The sequence below is a fragment of the Penicillium cosmopolitanum genome (genome assembly GCF_028827165.1).
Source record: "Penicillium cosmopolitanum strain IBT 29677 chromosome Unknown utg000012l:1.0-3308103.0:1.0-3310761.0, whole genome shotgun sequence".
NCBI classification, from domain to species: Eukaryota; Fungi; Ascomycota; class Eurotiomycetes; order Eurotiales; family Aspergillaceae; genus Penicillium; species Penicillium cosmopolitanum.
Genome location: NW_026622682.1, coordinates 2,194,736 through 2,215,316, shown reverse-complemented (window position 1 = coordinate 2,215,316; position 20,581 = coordinate 2,194,736). Strand labels below are relative to the sequence as shown.

The 20,581-nt window shown below is 49.7% G+C and overlaps 8 protein-coding genes across 8 annotated transcripts; 5 read left to right on the top strand and 3 right to left on the bottom strand.

The window, feature by feature from the left end:
• Positions 1–198: 198 nt before the first annotated feature.
• Positions 199–1,050, bottom strand: N7509_013569 (ankyrin repeat domain-containing protein; the record flags this gene model as incomplete). The annotated part of the gene is made up of 1 exon (XM_056638206.1): positions 199–1,050. The coding sequence occupies one exon, from the start codon at positions 1,048–1,050 to the stop codon at positions 199–201; it is 852 nt and encodes a 283-aa protein (XP_056481713.1).
• A 908-nt stretch (positions 1,051–1,958) lies between these two features.
• On the top strand, positions 1,959–2,366 carry N7509_013568 (uncharacterized protein; the record flags this gene model as incomplete). The annotated part of the gene is made up of 1 exon (XM_056638205.1): positions 1,959–2,366. One exon carries the CDS (start codon positions 1,959–1,961, stop codon positions 2,364–2,366), a length of 408 nt encoding a protein of 135 aa, XP_056481712.1.
• Positions 2,367–3,041: 675 nt separating this feature from the next.
• N7509_013567 (zinc-dependent alcohol dehydrogenase) lies at positions 3,042–4,634 on the top strand (the record flags this gene model as incomplete). Its single annotated transcript, XM_056638204.1, has 5 exons — positions 3,042–3,153; positions 3,255–3,350; positions 3,426–3,653; positions 3,724–4,304; positions 4,356–4,634. The coding sequence occupies 5 exons, from the start codon at positions 3,042–3,044 to the stop codon at positions 4,632–4,634; spliced, it is 1,296 nt and encodes a 431-aa protein (XP_056481711.1).
• Positions 4,635–5,119: 485 nt separating this feature from the next.
• Positions 5,120–5,731, bottom strand: N7509_013566 (cupin domain-containing protein; the record flags this gene model as incomplete). Its single annotated transcript, XM_056638203.1, has 1 exon — positions 5,120–5,731. The coding sequence occupies one exon, from the start codon at positions 5,729–5,731 to the stop codon at positions 5,120–5,122; it is 612 nt and encodes a 203-aa protein (XP_056481710.1).
• A 1,475-nt stretch (positions 5,732–7,206) lies between these two features.
• On the top strand, positions 7,207–8,364 carry N7509_013565 (peroxidase; the record flags this gene model as incomplete). The annotated part of the gene is made up of 2 exons (XM_056638202.1): positions 7,207–7,548; positions 7,621–8,364. The coding sequence occupies 2 exons, from the start codon at positions 7,207–7,209 to the stop codon at positions 8,362–8,364; spliced, it is 1,086 nt and encodes a 361-aa protein (XP_056481709.1).
• A 736-nt stretch (positions 8,365–9,100) lies between these two features.
• Positions 9,101–9,652, top strand: N7509_013564 (diphthamide biosynthesis protein 4; the record flags this gene model as incomplete). The annotated part of the gene is made up of 1 exon (XM_056638201.1): positions 9,101–9,652. One exon carries the CDS (start codon positions 9,101–9,103, stop codon positions 9,650–9,652), a length of 552 nt encoding a protein of 183 aa, XP_056481708.1.
• A 1,546-nt stretch (positions 9,653–11,198) lies between these two features.
• N7509_013563 (thioredoxin-like protein 1) lies at positions 11,199–12,716 on the top strand (the record flags this gene model as incomplete). Its single annotated transcript, XM_056638200.1, has 4 exons — positions 11,199–11,234; positions 11,379–11,502; positions 11,646–11,793; positions 11,933–12,716. 4 exons carry the CDS (start codon positions 11,199–11,201, stop codon positions 12,714–12,716), a joined length of 1,092 nt encoding a protein of 363 aa, XP_056481707.1.
• Positions 12,717–17,054: 4,338 nt separating this feature from the next.
• N7509_013562 (uncharacterized protein) lies at positions 17,055–17,381 on the bottom strand (the record flags this gene model as incomplete). The annotated part of the gene is made up of 1 exon (XM_056638199.1): positions 17,055–17,381. The coding sequence occupies one exon, from the start codon at positions 17,379–17,381 to the stop codon at positions 17,055–17,057; it is 327 nt and encodes a 108-aa protein (XP_056481706.1).
• Between the last annotated feature and the right edge of the window lie 3,200 nt (positions 17,382–20,581).

The window sequence follows — 20,581 nt, the reverse complement described above, 5'->3', positions numbered from 1 at the left end:
ATCCTGTGATATTTCTGGCGCATTATTGGCCATGAGATACATATTGGTCCATGCACCCTTAGCTACCTTGGCTTACACTAGTAGTATACTATCTCTAGATGGGTAGGCATGAATGGATCAAGCCAAATCATGCCACATTAAAGCAATTTGTAAGACCTCCAACATTCACAGTATACCTATCAGGGATCATCTGGAGGGTTACCCGCGGGTGAGTGCCAGGTCTAGTTCCAGTTCTAGGGCCTTGGTAATCGCTTCGTGGCAATGCTCTCTCGCCAAAGATAGTGGTGATTCGCCCTCGCTGTTCGTAGTGTTTGGGTTGACTCTACCGGTGGCCAGCAGTATCCTAACGATCGACTCATGTCCATACCGTGCTGCTCCTAAAAGCGGTGATAGCCTGGTATGTCCTTTACTGTCTAGATCGGCACCTGCTGCGATCAGAAGTTTGACAATCGACTCATGGCCTGACTCTGTTGCTAAGTATATAGCTGTTTGCCCATCGGGAGAAGCGTAATCCAAATTGATACCATCGGTATCAAGAAGCAGATTTACAACTGCTTCATGACCGTTCCATGCTGCAGAGCAAAGCGGGGTGTACCCCCAGCAAATAAAGTTGACGTCGACTCTACCGGTTGAAAGTAGTTCCTTGACTACTAGGCCGTGTCCCCATTTTGCCGCACAAACCAGTGGTGTTTCTCCATCTGAGTTCTCCTCGTCTGGGTCAACACTCTTATCATAAGCGAGAAGCAGCTTGAGGACTTTATCGTAACCTCCTTCCGCCGCTGAGCACAACAGCGTTTTACCCCAATAAAAGCAGCACCCAAGATCCAACCCTGCTTCTAGTGATTTTCGAGCTGTATTATCATTTCCTCCCTCAGCCGCCCACAATATTGCCTGTGGTGGATCAGATGCGGTATCCCGAAGGTAGAGGAGGGGGTCAAGCAATTTGCAAAAGTGGGTGTTAGTTTGAATCAAACTATTGAGATCCCCATTTGACTTCAAGTTCTCGGCAATCAACAGTATCAGTTCATTTGGTAGATGATAGAGTGGCATGTTGAATTAACTTGATGGATGTTGAGTGGGTAAGACAGAAAGTGGCTCAAGGGATAAGAAGGGACAGAAGACCGGAAGAGATGGGGTTAGGGGATAGCTGAGTGGGCTTCCGGCTTGGCTTCACATGCCATTATACTTAATTAACAAGCTTGAAATAGATACTAGTAGAAAGAACATAGCACTATCCTAGGGTACCCTACTAACCATACCAGTACTAGTAGTATTGCCTCTTTTCTTTCTCAGCGTCAAGTGCAACTCCACACATCGCTCCTGCCTTCCATCGTACTCGCACATAATAGGAAAATCACCTGGGCAACAACGTCTCCATGCTACTAGCTTCCATCTTCGCCTCCTACACCTCTCTCTCTCTCTCTCTCTCTCACACGCACAATACAATACATCTCTTACATCACATATTACCCTCCATACAGGGGCCATCAACCAACACAAAGTTTACAACTTAAACCGCTTTGACACGCAAGACGCACCATACTGATACGATATTCCGCACGTACAGGAAAAATCCCTCGAAAAGGACCACGCGACGAAGTTGGATATCTAGGCTAGACAAGTTATCAAAGGGCGCAACCGCCATAACCTAGAGGACAGAATCAAGGAACGGATGGGCAAGGATCAGGGCAGCAACAATGCATTCCCTGCCACGTTGACCGCTCCAGTCAAGCCTTGGTAATACTATTGCCCAATCCGATGGCTGTTGGAGACCAGAAATGAGCGAAGACTGTACAGTTGTCATGGAAGTCGGACATTCTGAAACAGAAACACAACTCACAAATGATTCCCGGTATTGGCTTGAACATCCCGATTCATCCGTACGGATTAGCTTCATTGTTAAGCTCCGTGATAATCCTGACGAGACTATCAAATGATTTCTCTTTGGTAAAAGCAACATGATTCTCATTTTGGCCGGATATTACGCAGTGGACATACCCGAGCAATCATCGCCGATTCGGCCAAGATTACTCGAGGAGGCAACAACTATCATGTTGTCCAGATTGAAAACCACACATCACCAAATCTTCTTGCGACAGATATCCGACTTCCCATCCGAGCCTTTACCGGGGGCCATCCTCCCTCCCCTAATGTTAATATTAAATCTCAGAGATTGGCTAGCACTAGCGCTCACAGACGCTGTGGACACTTGCGACACAGAAGACCACGCCGCCGTCAAAGCAATGCTGCGACGCGTCACCAACGCCAACCCTGAAGCCCTCGCCAAACCTGCACCAGCAACAGCCGGAACGGCAACTCGTGCCAGCCTGGTGCCCTACGGGGACGAGAGTGAAACCGAGATTTAGAGTGAAAATTGGGCGGAACGCGAATGACGAAGGGAGGATACGGGTGGTCGCTACACGTAGTTTTACTTACTTCTCATGGGGGCATGAGATTTTTCTTGTGAGGCCAGGCTGTAACGATAGATAGCTGGTAGTCACGTGCACACGTTGGCCCTGGGTACGTAGGGACAGGCTCGCACTGCACATAAGAACATCATCATCTTCCTCATTCTGACACCACTTGCCTAGGTATCGTAGCAGATTGCATTATCTTTATTATTATTGAGGTCTTACTTAATACATCGCTGAATGCTATTGATTTTCACGATACACGATGAGTTTAGAATATGGAAGTCATAGATATAAGCCCCAACTTGAACCAGTCTACAACCACGCAAAGGTGGAGCGGCTCGCTTACATCTAAATTGTCGATGCGTGTATGATGCTAATACGAGATTTAAGATCTCATTCACCTCTTCGCTTCACAAGTTTGGCGGAGATACGATCATGGTGATGTAAACACGAAGACATAAGGATGATGTCATTGGTCTCGAAGACGCTCGCATATATCCGCTCCATGCGCTACAATGGCGATCAGCCGAAAACTTTCTTGGAGGTTGAACTACTTTATCGAAACGAACTCGAAGATAAACCATTGCAGTCGGAAATCAACTCAACTAGACATTTTCAGTAGAAATAATGTCTGCCTCGATCACTACAAATGTCAGTAACTATGGGGCTCGGGGATATGGTGATGAAAGCCATACGATGAAAGCCTTGACCTGGCAAGGGAAGAATTCGGTTAAAGTTGGTCAGTTATTCTGCTCATCACGACCTTCACTTCACTTCACTTGACTTCACTTAGGCCATCTCAAAAGAATTCGAGTTTCCTGCTAATGCAGTTTGTTGTAGTGGAGACGGCTCGCCCGAAGATCATCGATGAAGGCGATGTCATACTTAAGGTGACGGGCAGCACCATTTGCGGGAGTGACTTGCACCTGTTCCACGGTATGTCATGACTTTGTAACCGTTAATGAAGTGTCATGTCGACCTGCTGATGCGAAATCTGTTACCGATTTGTAGAGGCCATCCCAGATCTCCAGAAAGGTGATATCCTTGGCCACGAGTTCTGCGGTATTATCGCAAGCGTGGGGCCAGCAGTCAAGAAGGTTAAAGTGGGTGATCGCGTTGTGGCGTCTTTCCAAATTGCCTGTGGGGAGTGTTATTATTGCAAGAAGAAGTTGTCCTCAGTGTGTGAACGGACAAATTCGAGCGAGGATGCCAGTAAGCTATATGGGCGTCGCACAGCCGGTATGTTTCCTCTTCAAACAGCTATGTTGATGTCAATGGAGCTATTATCCTAAGTTCCGCTCTACTCTAGGTATGTTTGGATACTCCCACTTTACGGGAGGGTTTGCCGGTGGGCAAGCGGAATATGTTCGCGTCCCATATGGTGACGTAAACCTCCTTCAACTGCCCGACGACGTTCCCGATGAAAAGGGTCTTTACCTTTCTGATGTGCTGGCAACATCTTGGAATGCTGTTGTTGACACTAGGGTTGAAAAGGGCGACACTGTGGCAATCTGGGGAGGTGGCCCAGTTGGACAAATGGCAGCTGAATTCAGCTTCTTCAATGGTGCTAAAAGAGTTATCCTTATTGACGGCGGCCATGGAAAATGGCGACTAGACTTTGTCAAGAAGATTCTACCCAAGCTTGAGACAATTGAGTATACGAATCTCCCAAACGGCGAGTCTGTTGCCTCAACTCTGAAGAAAATGTGCGACGGTCGCGGACCTGATGTGGCAATTGAGTGCGCCGCAGGCGAGTATACAAAAGGTTGGGCTCACTACTTTGAAAGATTACTGGGTATGGAAACGGATACATCTGAACTCATCAACGAGATGATAATCTCTGTCCGTGCGTTCGGGCGTTGTGGTATTACGGGCGTCTATGCTGGTTATGTATGTGGTGCCTTTCCTAAGTAAAACAACTCTACTGACGTGGCAATGCAGTGCAATCACTTCAATATCGGTTCCCTAATGGAGACCGGGATCCATCTTGCTGGCAATGGGCAAGCTCCCGTGCATAAATACTGGAATGATCTCTTGAAGTATATTCAGAAGGATCAAATCCATCCCCTGCATATGGTCACCCACCGGCTCAGACTTGAGGACATGGAGAAGGTTTATAGTTTGTTCAATCAGCGTGAGCCGGGTATGCAGAAGGTTTTCGTCCAGACAAAGTTTTCGGCGCCTCCTTCTCCAGGAGCTCCTGCCTTAACAGAACTCTGAAATTCACCGACAGCTAAAAGTTTCCTAACAAGTTTGAATTTTTACATTGGGTTCTTATCTGAAATGTCGTTCTAAAGTCAGCACTCAAACAAGAAAATTGTGATCAGAATACACCTGCCGAAGTTAATGGTACTAGTGAAAAATGGAGGAGATCTCTCTGAAATACCTGGAATCGAAGAATCGGATCACCTAAATTTCGCTCTAATTTTTTTTTTCTGAAATGAAATCTCAAGGCAAGGACTCCCTAGAGAGTCCAAGTAAAATGAAGCTTCCTATAATATACCTAGGTACTACTTAGGTAGTGCTAAGAAAAAGAAATTGCGTTACTTGCCGTATTGGATTTGATGCGTTGATAGAGATGCACTCGTATATAATTTTAGGACTTTTCAAAATATGGGACAGAATATTTGACAAGAATATTTAACTTTTGTTTAACGGTTCAAGCGAAACGCCCCCTGCCACCTATTTTTTCTTTTCTTTTATTTCTAAGTCTCACGTAGAGACAAATTCAGGTCCTGATCGACAACCTTTCCACCTTCCAATCGCACCTGTTCGATAGGTTGAAATACAAAAAAGACACGTAAAATACCAGAGTTATCATGCTTTTCAGTCGTATTCCGCCAAGAATGAGCTGTGCCTCGTTGAACAAATACATTACCCTTAACCAATAATTTCTTTTCACCGGAATCAAGGACTAATTCCGTAGTGCCATCAATGATGACACCATAGTCGAGGGTCGCTGTTCGGTGCATCGGGACGTCTGAACCCGGAGGTACCTCGATGATTGTGCAGGAGGTGCCGTTTGGCGGATTCAAAGGCGATGGACTCACGAGCTGGGAGTGATAGTGCTTAATGTCGAGATTTGCTTTTGATTCCGGGGTTGTAGAAGTTGGAGGGGAAAGCCCTTGCACAGGAAATGTGGTTGTGTTGTAGGCCAGAGCATAGTCTGACTTTGTGGGCTTGCCGGGGGGTACCGGGAACCCGGTAAACGATACCTGCTCCATAACGGCGTCGCTGAAGATAGCTCGGCCGCTTTTGGAATCATGTGTTGTTATGATTCGACGCAGCGGCTCGGGCTGTCTTTGTCCAACTGACATATTGAGACCAAAATCGAGAAACAGGGCGAAGACCTAGAGTATCATTCGGCACCAGAATCTTTACGAATAAGAGATATTGCAAGTTTGATCCCCGCAAACTCTCAGCTCTTATATTATCTCTGAGGCATATATGACTCAAATGTTAGATCATCTTAAAGTCATAAAGTCAATAATAGATAAAATTCTCGTCATCAGATAAAGATATCATTATGATTTCTAATTTGCAAGTCATCGCCTTCACCGAGCCACAGACGGCCGAATTTTCCGCGGAAGCTGGTTCCAGTAAAGACAATTTGAACATGTCCATCCAAATGCTGTGGAATGCTCACATAATCTGCGATGCGTCTATGAATGCATAGTTTGAATAACGCCACGATGATCTTAAGATGACGAGACAGCTGTTGTAGATTGCTTGGCTCCCCAGACAGTGGCCAATTGGGAAGTGTTACCGGCGATACCTGGCCGTACGTATGAGTCGGAATTGATGTGGATATGTCATATACTTCTGTTTCTCAAAGTCTACATCCCGGGTCGTGCGGACTTGGAAGAAATCATCGGGCGCGAACAGTGGACACAAGGAAATGGGACTCATGATATTGTTAGCGTACTCTACTCTTCTCTTCCTCCTTGTCTAGCTTATTGTAACGCTTAATGCTGATTACTTTCAAGATCCATTCCTAGGTTGTGCATCTTAATCTACAATCCAATCTACCATTGCATCCGTGGGTATAACTGCCTGAGTGTATACTTGTAGGATGGAAATATCACTTAACTCCAACTGTAGAACGGCTGGTCCAAGCTCGATGGGACCAATTGGATATGCACATTGGCACCACAAATTGGTTAATTGGGAATTGATCTAGAATCTATTGATTATACATTCGATAGTTCGATGATTATGCAGATGAATCCAGACCAGATTGTTAGTCAGCGGGCGGAGGCGGCCGTGCAACCGCGGTGGAGCCAAGTTGGTCGTCCGGCCAAACAGCGCGTACTAGTTACAAATTACAGACCCGCTCGACAGGTGGAGTTGGAATGTGTACAGACTCATTGACAACATCGAATTCATCATGAAGGTGACTGCAAAAGGCCCGGGGAGAGGCAATGGCTTGAGTCAACCCGTTATCCAAATGCCGAGAAGAGCCGGGTCTTCAAGGACGCATCTCCGGTATCAAACACGCCATGTGCACCAAGCACCACGCCACTGAAAGCCGCCCTTCCATTGGAACGTTCGAACCCCTTCGAACCCACGGACAGAATGCGGAGTGCTGAGTCAAAAAGACCGAGGTAATGCGCGGCTCCCAGCGATTGGCACAGTCTGGTACACAGAGAGCCCAGGTACACAGGGGGGTACCTAGTACTATCGCATTTCCTTTTCCGACTTCTTCCTTTCGCTTCTCTTCTCTCCTTCTTCTTCTTCCTCTCCTCCTCACGCTCCTTTCCTTTCCGTATCCCCTCTTTATCACCCTCACACAATGGCTTCCGCTGCTCGATCCGCTTCTCGCGCTTTCCTGCGCTCTTCCCCGGCCTCCTCGTTCCGGCCGGCGGCGCGCTCTGCCCGCTTTGTCCCCGCGCAGGGCTTCCGCACCACTGCTCGCCGTGGATACTCCTCTGAGACTGGCGGCAAGTCCTCCTCCTCCTCCGCTGGCATCTGGGCTCTGGCCCTCGGTGTCGCCGGTGGTGCTGGTGCCTACTTCTACCTGAACGGCGAGAAGAAGCCCTTCGTCCCTGGTCAGGCCGACTACCAGAAGGTGTATGACGAGATTGCCCGCAAGCTGGCCGATGAGACCGACTATGATGACGGCAGCTATGGTCCCGTAAGTACAACATGAACAATTGACAGTGTTTCGCTTCGCAAGGCTCAGCTACTAACATAACATCTTCCCCAGGTCCTCGTCCGTCTCGCATGGCACGCCAGTGGCACCTATGACAAGGAGACCAACACCGGTGGCAGCAACGGCGCCACCATGCGTTTCGCCCCGGAGTCCGGCCACGGTGCCAACGCCGGCCTGAAGACCGCCCGTGACTTCCTCGAGCCTATCAAGGCCCAATTCCCCTGGATCACCTACTCTGACCTGTGGACTCTGGCCGGCTCTGCCGCCATCCAGGAACTGGGTGGACCCGTCGTCCCCTGGAGACCCGGTCGTGAGGACAAGGAGATTGTCGCCTGCACTCCTGATGGCCGTCTTCCCGACGCGAGCCAGGGCCACCGCCACATCCGCGACGTTTTCGGCCGTATGGGATTTGATGACCGTGAGATGGTTGCCCTGTGTGGTGCTCACGCCCTGGGCCGTGCTCACACTGATCGCTCCGGTTTCGATGGTCCCTGGGACTTCAGCCCTACCGTCTTCAGCAATGAGTTCTTCCGTCTGCTTGTTGAGGAGAAGTGGAACCAGCGCAAGTGGAACGGTCCTGCTCAGTTCACTGACAAGACCACCTCCACTCTGATGATGTTGCCCACTGACATTGCTTTGATCAAGGATAAGGGATTCAAGTCGCACGTCGAGCGCTATGCTAAGGACAGCGATGCCTTCTTCAAGGAGTTCTCTGATGTTTATGTCAAGCTTCTGGAGTTGGGCGTTCCCTTCCAGAGCAAGCCTGAGGACCGCTTTGTCTTCAAGGCCTCTGAGTAAGTGGGTTTTTGTTGATGTTGATGTTGCTGGTTAGAGTGCACATGTGTTATTATAAAGGTAGATTCCTTGGTCTGTATAGACTGCTTGTTGTTTCGCGATTTGATATCCGAAATGTTTAGATAGATAGATCTAGATCATTTCATTTGGCATTTTCTTGATGAGTTGAGTTGAGTTGAGCTAAGCTGAGCAGTGAAGCGACGTAGGGTAGTCTGTGGCATAGCCCGGGTCAGTGTGTAAAAGCGAGGTCATCTTGATTCCATGAATTGTGCGGTTGTATATAGTTGAGAGGAGAGAAAGAGAAATTAAGAAAGTAGGAGGTTGAAAGCAAAGAGTATATCAAGGGGGAAAAGACCCGCCAACCGGCCCTCCGAAGTGGCGTGCCTCACTCAACCTTGGGAACTTCAACTCAGCTCGAACTCCGCGGGCCCACGCACTTTAAATCTTCCACCTTACACCCCGCTCCCAGCAACGTCACACCAGCACCAACACCAAGTCCTGTGCATGCGGTCAAGCCTCGCCGCTAAATCTCGCTCCGTCCAAAACCTGGGGTAAGCGCTCTGACCTGCCGCGCACCGCAGCGCAGCACACCGCAGCCAAGACCGAAAACGAAAGAGCAGAGCGCAGCGCACGCACGGAATCAACGAGGGGCAATACAAAAAGACCCACGGTCTTCAATCTATCTCTAATTCAAATAAGAGTGAAATAACTCCCCGCCGACGGAGACGCGCAAGCGAAAATGACCAAAACCACCACCTTCGTGGATTACTACCAAATCCTCAACCTCCCCTTCGGCCCATCAACCAGCCTGACAAAACAACAACTCAAACTCGCATACCATAAAGCCTTACTCCGACATCACCCCGATAAAGCCGGACCAATTACCCAAGACGCGACTCTCCGCGCCACTTCCGCCTCAACCTCCCCCTCATCGCAAGACAAATTCACAATCGACGAAATAACAGCCGCCTACAAAACCCTCACAGACCCAAGTCTACGCGCCGAATACGACCGCGTCCTCCGATTAGACCGAGTAAAAGGCGCTGAGCGGGAAAAAACCGGCGACGTCTTTCACACGGGGTTGGAGGTTGTTGATCTGGAAGATTTGGGCTGTGATGAGTCCGGTGAAGAGATTGTTTGGTTTCGCGGGTGTCGGTGTGGTGATGAGCGGGGGTTTTTGGTGTCGGAAGATGAGCTTGAGAAGGAGGTTGAGCATGGTGAGATTGTTGTTGGGTGTCGGGGGTGTAGTCTTTGGTTGAAGGTGCTTTTTGCTGTTGAGGATGATGGGTGATTTGTCTGTCTGCCTGCCTGCCTATCTGGTGGGGGTTTTTAAAAAGTTCTCGGTGGCCTTCTCGACGTAGGCCTGGACGTGCTCAAATTGGAGTCTACGGGGGAAACTTCCTCCTGCTCTCCTAGCAGATTATCTTCACAGAGCGATGAAGCTCCCTACGCTGCTTCGCTTTTGTTCTGTCTTTCGGAATTCCAGATTCGCATAGGCTACTGGTTGCGACAGGTTTTGATCCAGGTATCGCTGGGAGAAAGCTTTCTTCCAACTTGCTTCCCTGGTTCAGAAAGGAGGCTCAGAGCATTAGGATGGATTGGACAAGCAGTTTGGATTCTTTGCTTCACGGTCCGAAAGAGAGTCCGAGAGTCTTCACTGGCTCCTCTGAGCTTGGTGGTGAGAAACCATGATACTGCAAGATATCTCGGTGACGGGCGCCTGGGATGAGATCTTGTTGTGATTCCCAAAGCACATCAAGTCTTCTATGGGGGCTTGCAAGCTATGCTCGCGCCACGTACATATGAGGACTCATTTTGCGTCAAGGGAAACAAGCGAATTCCCCTGCTGCTTCAGTCTCGAATTCTTCTGACATCCCATACGTCTCTCGGACGGTGCGGTTCTTTTGGTGGACGACGCAGAGGTGTTTCTGCATGGATACCTGGCAAGAACTCGATTGAGTGTACATTATCGTTCCACATTGGTACAAAAGCGACGGTCATTGCAGAGACTATAAGTGGTGATAGCTAGGAATATAGAATAGTATTCAGTGAATATTTGAGTGATATATGCCTGGAAAGTGAGAGATCTAGTATATAGTAGTACTGAGTTGTATAGTACTACTAGTATGTAGTAACTTGAAATCTACTTGGCACACACTGGCAGGCTGCCCAGGTGGACAAGCAGCAGGCTCTTGAAAGGTTCCAAGGTTAGTTGTACCGTCAGCACTTTACTTCGGCATTTCTATTACAGCCGCTATGTCCATGTGGCTTGCAGAACCATCCCTCACAAAACACTAAAAAACCTACTAGTATCTAGTAAATAGTACCGCAGATCATCGGAGCCTATTTTCTCCCGTCAAGCTGCTCAGGCCGCCGGTATATACTGGTATTCCGCATGTTGGACGGAGGTCCCCGTTCTTGGTCATTGACTTTGCTACACGGGATGAATGAGCTAGATCGAATCTTATTTATCTGGCACTTGAACCTTGAAATTCCAGGTTAGTCTGGTCCACTGTGTTTGAGTTGATTTAGGTTATCACTGCCAGATGCGTCTTTTGCATCGCTTGGGTCAATCCTGAACGAACGAGTGTTTCACCTTTTCTAAAAGGGAATACTGGTAGTATAGTATAGATAGTATGGGTCTCGTAGTTAGTACAAGTGGGTAAATTTGAACCTTTAGGTCGGAATACGAGACATTAGCTCGAAACTAGCTGATAGACTCGCATCAAGGCGGATATTTGTAGTACCTTCATGCTGGGGTAGTAGTGTAGGTACCTGACTTTGGATTATATATTTTCGCGGTGTAGCTAACCCCCCCCCCCACACCCATAGGCAAAATGAGCAAAAGATTTTTAAACCTCCAAATAAATATTGTAGCATAAATTGAAAAAAAGAATTGCCCAACCCACGAACTCAATAGCCCTCTTCTGCTGTAGATGATGGACTGAGGAAGTTGAAGTGGCTGGAGAGGGGCGGATGAGCACCTGCAGGGACCAAAAGACCAAAACAGACTGCAGCTCCAACTCCAACTGAAACCTCGCCTCCTCACCACATCAACCCACCACCATGTCTGTCGTCACCATATCCTCCCCGAGCAATTCGGCTCCCTGCTGAATTCCTCCCGCATTGTCATTGCCGACTGTGAGTTTTCCAAAACACTCAAGCCCCAGACCAGCCCACTCGGGGCCTGGTGCTCCCCTCCCCTCCCCTCCCCTCCCCCCCACTTTGCAACGACAACAACAACAGCCAGTACCACCCTATCTAACTCAAACCTTCAACTTTAGTTTACGCCGACTGGTGCGGACCATGCAAAGCCATCGCCCCAGTCTACGACTCGCTGGCCCGCCAGCTCTCGCGCCCGAACCAGATCACATTCACCAAGATCAACGGTGATGAGCAGAAAGAACTGGCGCAGACATACAGCGTGCGGGCGTAGGTCTTCCCCTCTACCCAGCTAGCCAGCTACAGCTTTAGCTCTAGCTACAGCACCAGCATCAACCCCATCCCATCCCATCCCATCCCCACAACACTTGCATCAAGCAGAACCCAAGCTAACGACCCAAAACAACAGATACCCCACCTTCATCGTATTCGAAAACGGGCGCAAAACACAAACCGTCGCAGGCGCCAACCCGCAAAAACTAAACGAAGTCATCCAAAAGCTCGCAACAGAAGCCACCAAGTCCGACGGCGCCGGCGAAGGCAGCAGCGGTAGCGGTAGCGGGGGCATTTGGCTCGGCGCGACCGTTGCGAGGGGATACACCGATGTCACCGACCAAGTAGACGCAAAGGGACTGGAACTACTAAACCGAGACAACCAGTTCGGCGAGCCGCGAGTTCTCTTCGAGTCCAGCAAGCCGTCCGCGCTGAACAACGGCAAGAATGCCGGTGCCGGCGCGGCGGGCAAAGATTGGGTGGAGAGTGATACGGACGAACAGCTTATGCTTTATATCCCGTTCCAGTCTACGCTGAAGGTGCACTCGTTGCAGATTACTTCGTTCCCTTCTTCTACGGAGGAGGAGGATCGGGATGAGGATGAGGTGCCTATGCGTCCTAGGTCTATTTCTCTGTACACGAATCGCTCGCATGTGCTTGGTTTCGATGAGGCGGAGGATATTCCTGCCGTGCAGAAGGTTGAGATTAAGGCTGAGGATTGGGATGAGAAGACTGGTACGGCGAATGTGGCGTTGCGTTATGTGAAGTTTCAGAGTGTTACTTCGCTGGTGATTTTCTTTTCTGATGGGGATGGGGATTCGGAGAAGTTGCGCGTTGATCGGGTTCGCATTATTGGCGATGCGGGTGAGAAGAGGGCTATGGGCAAGTTGGAGAAGATTGGTGATGAGCCTGGCGAGTAAATGTAGAGTCAGAGAGAGCTACAGAATGCAAGGGAAGTACGGAGTACAGCTAGATGAGACGAGCCTTTCTTTCAGCTATGAAGAGTTGGACGCAACAGCGTCAACAGCGTTCACTATGTCACAGGTCAAGTCTGACTAGACTAGATGCCTTATGATAGACCAACGAGTGGCTTGCGCCGACAGGGTACACTACACTACACAGTTCTAGGCGAACATGAAAATTCTTTGCAATGATTTCAATTTTTTTTTTTCAATTTGTTTAATTTCTTCATTTGATATTCTGCTCTACAATGGCTAACTAGCTCAAAACCGTAAAGTAATGAGGATATGTCCGATCCCAAACCAAATAGTCTCATCCTTAGAAAATCAGTAAGACTAATAAAGTAGAATCAGGGTGCAATTCCGTTCGTCTGTGGCACAACTGACACCTGGGGTACATCACTGAAGGGTATTTGAGGCCCGTGGATGATCAGGCAACACGGGTTATCGAAGTTGCGCCGCCGCACGAAGAAGAAAAGAAAAGAAGAGGAAGTCCGCCCGGTGCGCGCGGAATTTAAAGGGGAGAAGCGGGCAAGCGAGCAAGCGAGCGGAAGATTTGTTTTTCCGGGCGTTTAGTTTGGGGGTGGTTGGTGCCTGAGTGCCTGGTGAGTTAGCACTGCTTACTCAGCTTTGCTGACTCACCACTGCCGACTGTCATTTTTTCTTCGCAGGTCGGCGGATTGCTCTTCTTCATATATTCGGCCGTTGATGAGGATAATGGAAATTTTATGATAGGAAGAGACTGACTCCCATTGGGAGCTTGATCTTAACTGAACCATCCCTGAGGCCATTCTATATTGTTTTTGTGTCTGATTGATTTGAGTGGTGGAGATTTTAGCTGTGTTTTTTCGCTGGATGAGTTTGGTGCTTGCGCTGTTGCTCAAGGCCTTTTACTTTTACCTTTATCAGATTAGATCGCCCTTTAGCTGTCTACTGTCACTCATCTATCGTACAGAATCCCTGCAGACGAGACTCCATTTACACCCATGGACTGCAGAAATTTTCGTCAATTGCCCACAAGGCTGAACGAATATCCCTAGACCTTCAGGCTAAATGCTTAATGCTTAATACCTCATTCGCACATCCCACGCAATGGTGGGTTACTAGGAGCCCTGCCGTCTTGAGCGGAGCCTCAGGGACTCCTCGGGAAATCCCAAGTTGAACTTGAAGCGAGGCCTAGCCGAGCTTTGTCTTGCCTTCTCGCCAAGCCCGGCAAGCGGTGCGGTGCGATGCGATGCGATGCAAAATGAAGCAGACGCCGCGCCAAGCAGAGCCGAACAAGATATGGCCGAAATGGCATATTATCAACCGTGGAGTCCCGCATCTCGCCTCTGATGCCATCGTATGATCCATAAAAAGCCACTCGAAAAGAGAGACAAAAAAGAGATGAAAGCCCTGGAGGCTTTACCTCAGGGCTGGCCGATGGATGTACGAGTATGGACCCTCGCATCTTTGATTGCGGGCCGACTATGGTCTCACCCGATGATCATGATCACCAATGTGCGGCGCGGTGCGGTAAGCCGATTAGGAAATGGAGTACAAGTAGCTGGAAACCATTTGATAGAAATGAAACAGCGCTCCGCTGGTCGTGCGATTGTCCGTATACAGTAAGAATAGATGGGGCGTGGCGTGATCGTGCCATTCCATATTACTATGTTCGTAAGTAGTACGATATACTACGATAATTATCCAGAATATTCAGATTTGTGAGACTCTAGACCGGACCAAATAACCAAATCCATACTCCGTAAATGGAGCTGCCGCACCCACTCGGCCACTGGCACTCCACTGTTCCTTTTGGGACATGGGGATGCATTTTGAAAATGATATCCACGGGCTCGGCTTGGGCGGTCAGATGCTTTGTTCGGATAATAGGTGCGATTGCGGGACCTATTTTATTGTCCGATCCAAGGGTTGGGTGATAATTGGACTCGGTGCCAGGTTTTTTTTTTCTTCTTTCGTTTTTCGCGTTGCATTTTATCAGTTTTTCCCACAGTGTGTAGGAGACCCGCTTAGCCCGCTCCGACACGAGGTGTTGGCCAGTGCTGGACACATGAATGAGCCAGTGTGGGAGCTGGAGCGGTGCACGCGGGACGGAGCCTCTGCATTCTCCGTAAGATATTGTCTGTAGTGTACCCACTGCCAGTGACACCGAAGCTGCTTTGATAGAGAAAATGAGAGAAAAGCAAGCACGTGGTGCTACGAACATACGTAGCCAGCACTATTTCAAGCAGACGACGAAGAAAAAACAACAAAAAAAAACAGAAAGAGAAAGTGGATGGTGACGTTAGAATTCTCATAGTCGACGCCCTAGTCGCAATGTGGCGTCTTCCAGAAGAAATTATGCCCACGAAACCCGAGAGTCGTTCATGCAAGCGCCATTTGCGAAAGGCTTTCTATTTTTTCGTTTTCTTTTTGCCGTCGCTCAGAGGCCAGAAGGTCCGAGGGCAACCGGCTAGTCTCGCTTTAGTCGCTTCTTGATACTTTAGTCGCTCCTTAATGAGACGTAGCTCTTTGTTGTGGATATTGGGCTTTTCTTCACGAGGCAATTGTGCAGCACAGCGCAGCGCCAGTGCATCTCGATCTATCTAGTTTCGACATGCCAGCTCAATTCAGCTCAGCTCAGCTAGCGCAGTGCAGCCCTGGAACGGAATTCAGCCTAAGGGCGATCCTATCAGATGCAATTACGTGAACTTGCGTGCTCGAGCTGCACGGGGTCGATCGCCATTTACGAGTGCGGCGAACACTCGTGCCAGCCCACAAGCCACAAAGTGACCCCAACCCAACTTTGTATGGTGGTATATACTCCGGATTGGGCGATAAACATCTTCGGAAGAGCCCACTTCCTTGGCATGAGCTGTGTGGCAAGAAAGTTTACTCGTTCATATCCGATAAGAGGAACCTTGGAATTGGGATCGCCTGGGGGTAAGGTACCACCTTACTCGGTCCCGTCGATCGCGATCGCGCAAAAAGGGAAGATGGGTACGGGCTCAGCTTTGCTTCGATGGTAACGCAGCGCGGACCGGCTTCGGAGGTTAATTCCCTGGGGGCCACGGGCCAGTGGACAGCTCGTGTTGCGGGCTGGTGGTGGAGAGCGCTGGATTGGGGGATGGGGGGCCGGTCGTGAGCCGGGAGATTTACAAATAATGGATTTTATAGTTGGATAGTTTGGCTTGGCTTTGCCGCTTTCGCTGGTCTTCTCTGGTTAGAGGGCGGCGATCGTAGAGGTCTGCCGAAAATGAGAAAAATGGTCTGGTCTGTTCTCTCCGTGTGGGTGGCCCACGCTCGGGGAGGAGAAGATTTGTTTTCTTGGCCTTGGCCCACGAAGGACTGACTTCCTGCTCCCCGAAAAGATACGATACGATAGGTAGTAGTACTCCGTAGATCTCGGACGGATCTGGGACATGTACTATGGGGGCAGAAAAAAGAGATGCGTGTTGATGTGGATTCGGATATCCTCCGGTGAGCTGTGTATGGCGCAGTTATACTTTTACCTTTATGCATCGTCGAAGCTGAAACACGCGATGACCTCTGAACCATTGGAACACGATCTCGATCGGGAAGATAGGGTTTCGGCTGTGGGAATCGCATCGCATCGCAATGGCATCTAATTGCATCGAATTGCATCACCGGGGAGATGGAGAGGGGATCCATAGTGGGCAGCGGACGGAGACGAAGCGGACTTCCGTAAAATAATCCAATGGCTGCTGAGGAAAGGTGTGGACGATTGCACATTTTCCTGTCTCAGCCGAGCTGTTCCACCGCGGTCCTCACTGGAGTCGTGGAGGAGAGCGATGTGATTGGATATGATTAGCTCTCGCCGGGTGTACCTGAGTCGAACCCACGGAATTGGTTCGCATGATTGTGCTGGGGGGTTCGTGACCCGGGAACTGGAAACTGGAAACTGGGGACTAAGGACTAATTTGGGACCGTGTCTGTCTGGGTTTGATTGCACCATTTTCATCCCCATTGCAGGCCCATTGCGGAGGGAAACCCGTGGTGGCGACCCAGCAACGGAATTTTGGGGACCAAACAGACAATCTCGTTGGATAATTGGTTGGCCCTAATGCAGAGTCGGGAAGAGACAGAGTTCCGTTCCTGATTAGAGGCATTAAAAGTGGTCACTTACGGAGTACATACTCGTACATACTGCTCTCCGCATTTTGGGATCTTGCGATCGCAAGACGGATTTGCGGCCGTAGCCGATCGTGGTGTGGACTTGTGGACTTTGTGGACTCCAGTGGGGAGCCGTATACTCTGTACACCGATACGATGGAGTAAAGAGAGAGGACCTTGCTACTAGTCCTCATTGGGCCCGCGAAGCTTTCGCAAAAAATTGTGTGCGACGTCCAGCGAACCTTGGGACCGCGGGTGCTTGTGAAGATCGGGCTCGAGAATCTTCCATTGGTTCATTTGGCTTCGACCGAGGGAGCTAAGGGTCGAGCTAGTATTGGTATAGGAAAAAGGCTCCGTTTCCTCCGTCTGTCGAGATAGATAGGGTGGATCTTGCCGGAACTCTCTGTGTTCCCCATTGCCAGTGTTGCAGGTATACTCCGTGTTCTGGTAGATTGATTCTGCAGCGGCATAGAGGAGGTCCAAGTGTAAGTTTGGGAGCACGTTGTCCATTAATTTTAGTTTATTTCCATCTCCATTTCATTTCCACGGCAGGAAGCGAGCGAACGGCAGAAGATGCAGGGCACTGGGACTGTATTCCCGATGGACACTAGTCTACTCCATAGTGTCGGGAAGAAGAGCCAACAAGAAGAGAGAATTGAAGGCGATCGACTTGCTCATCTCTGGGGGAGAGGTGGATGCCGAGGGACACGTGCAGATACAGGTACCATAGGACTGTACTCGTAGCAGTGCTCCATGATTATCATGATAATCATATGGTACGCCAGACTAGCTTAACTGCTCGTTGCCATGTTTTCATGTGGGAGTTGCCGGCTTCAGGCAAGGATAAATTCTCCCATCCCATGGAAACCCCCTCGCTAGCCGAGCCTCCCCGCATTTTGGTCGCTTGGGCCATTTGAATTCCAATGGCACTGCCGGTGAATCCTAAAGGAGTCCCATGGATATGAAACCGCGCCCGAGCACTGGGCGTCGGGAGGATGTGACCTCAGCGTGGCGGAGCGACCGACCGTTGCATGAGAATGAGATGGAAGTTGGATACTTCGGGTTCTCCGATTTGATTCAGAAATCACTCAATGCGTGTAATTTCGGAGATTGGTGCAAAAGTAGAAGTTTGCGAGAGAAAGAGAGAAAGGGAAAGAAAATTCTCGAATATTGCCGACTACTGTAGTTAGTATCATTCCTTGCTGGGCGCTGCTGCACACGACCGCAAGGATCAATTCCTGTTCCTAGCTCACGGCACATATCAAATTCTCCGAGTCAGTGCAAGTACCAGCAAGTGCACCACGAGCCTGGTACACCGCTACCTCTGAAAATGTCAAAAATCCCAAAATCCTTGCCCCTTCCCTCCTCCAAAGGCTGGACTTGCTATCGATGCCCGTGGGGCCCAGCCAAGACCGCGGCGTCCCGCGCTAGCACCCGTCGCAGCCTCGACGCGTGTTCGAAGCCAAGTCCCTCGAGTGGTTTCAGATTCCAACGTGCGTAAAGGGCCGAAATGAAACCATGATGGCTGGTGGTGGCACAGTCGCTCCATCGCTCCACTATTTGCGTCTTTGAGTCCATTCCATTCTTGTTATGGTTTAGGTCATTTGGTTTCCGTGGACTATCCCTATTCCCCAAACACTCTTTCATTCGACCCTGCATTCAGCCTGTATTCAGATAAAATCACTCAGCGATCTGCAACGCTGTCAAAAGTTTCCTTGGGACTGTTAGTCGGGCCTAGCTTCTCTTCTTGGTGTAGACCGACTGGTTCAAGGTTTTGGCTGGTAATAACCTAAAAGGCAAAAACCTTGAACATAAAGTAACCCGAGAACGAGAGGAGAGAGGAACGTTGTCTAGCAACGTGAGGGCAGGGTAGACCCGAGCCAACTCGGACAAGCGCATGGAACGAAGTTTAGTTGATTCGAGGTCTCAGTCCACCATCGAAGTTTCAAAGGCTCCAGTTCGGCCGCTGATAGCCACTGGACCCGCAACAGCTTCTCCATATGAATTTTTTTTGTGCTGCCACCGGGCACACTCGCAGTGCTGCTGCCATCTTCCAAGGTTGATAGCATGATCCGCCGCCAGCCGCGAGTGAACCCGCAGGGATCGAAGACCCCCACGCCCCCATTGGACTCGACTCCACGTCGGCTGTCATCAACCGGTGAGAAGTGAGAAAACCGGAGAGCGAGAGTACTCTGCACTGTATCTGAAGCCTCCGCGGCACCATGTGAATGAATGGGCTCGAACCCCTCGACTAATGGCCGTTAAGCCTAGTCGATTGAAGTTGCCGATGCAAGCTAGAAGAAATAAAGAAAGAGAACCCCGGAGTTGGGAAATATGAGTGGCAAGTATAGTGCGCCCGGAGGAGCTAGTAGAAGGCAACGGACCGGTCCACGTTCGGGGTTCCATTTTGAACGTTTCGTAAAGAGAATGGGCCAAGACGAAAGACATACGTGCGGAGTACGTAGTATGGAGCCTTCAAGTTGAATGGCTCCAATGTTGTTCGACTGTATACGAGTACTCGCACTCATAGTCTTGCAGTACTCCGTACTTCGTCCGAAAGTCCAGAATGGATCAGTCTTCAATCAACATATCACATCGCAAAAGCACTGAAATCATACGGGCCAATCGTAACGAACGCTTCGGTATCCGGCCGTCAAGGCGCGCAGGATGCAAGCTTTCTGCGACGCATGGGAGATTACCACAACGGCTCTCCCAAAAGGAAAAGACCCTTGCAGCTAGTCCATACATAGTTATCCGGTACTCCGAATTGTATGTATCCATCACCTCGATGTATCCAATTTTTGCTCTCTCCCCCACCGCATCTCAACGGAGTTCGTTCTTTGACAGTTGACACTAGTAGCACTTAATCAACTTTCCTAAAAACTCTATGCACGCCTCTCCATTTGGAATGGGTTATGCAGTAGATACGCCATCCTATCCGCCGCCTAGACGCCACGAACGCACGAACGATGGAACAGGTCGACTTCTCAATCCTCTCGGATACGAGCATGATCGACAACGGTTTCTCGCAGCTTATTCGACCTGGTGGGAGGAAAAGTTGTCGCAATCTCTGCCCCACCAGGAACGAAAAAGGATTATCGGATTGGCAAGACCCCAGTACTCGTACTTTCTTTTTACAAATATCCGTACCCAGCAAAGGTAAAGGATGGGGGATCTCCGTCTATAGCTCGAGTTCAAAGTCCTCTCATTCGTCGGGGAAAGAGCTCATCTGGATCCCGCCACCGAAATAATGGACCACATTACCCATTTCCAATTGCACGGGTCAGGGCAGGAAAGGGCCAGCTCCCGAACCCCGTTATTTGGGAATCGGGCTTAAGGGAAAAGTTTCTACGGCGTCTCCCCCCCCCGCCCACATTTCATATGATTGGGTGAATGAGGACGGCCAAGAAGAGCCGGACATGGGGAAAGCTCTTTCGTAGCTCCAGCTTCAACCCACACCAGCAGTGATGGACTTGGAATTTTACCATTCGCGTCGGTCTTCGACTCCATCGAGTCCACTGTCGGCTGCACATGAAGGACCTTCCGCGCGAGTCAGAAGCTAGCAGCCGCCCGTTCGACGGACGCTATCTCCTCCTCCGTACCCTCTCTCTCCAACATATTCTCCAGTCTGGAGTCCATCCCATGTCTCCACCCCGTGTATCCAGAGCTCGACACCACGCCTAAATAACTCACCATCTGGCTGGTCAGGA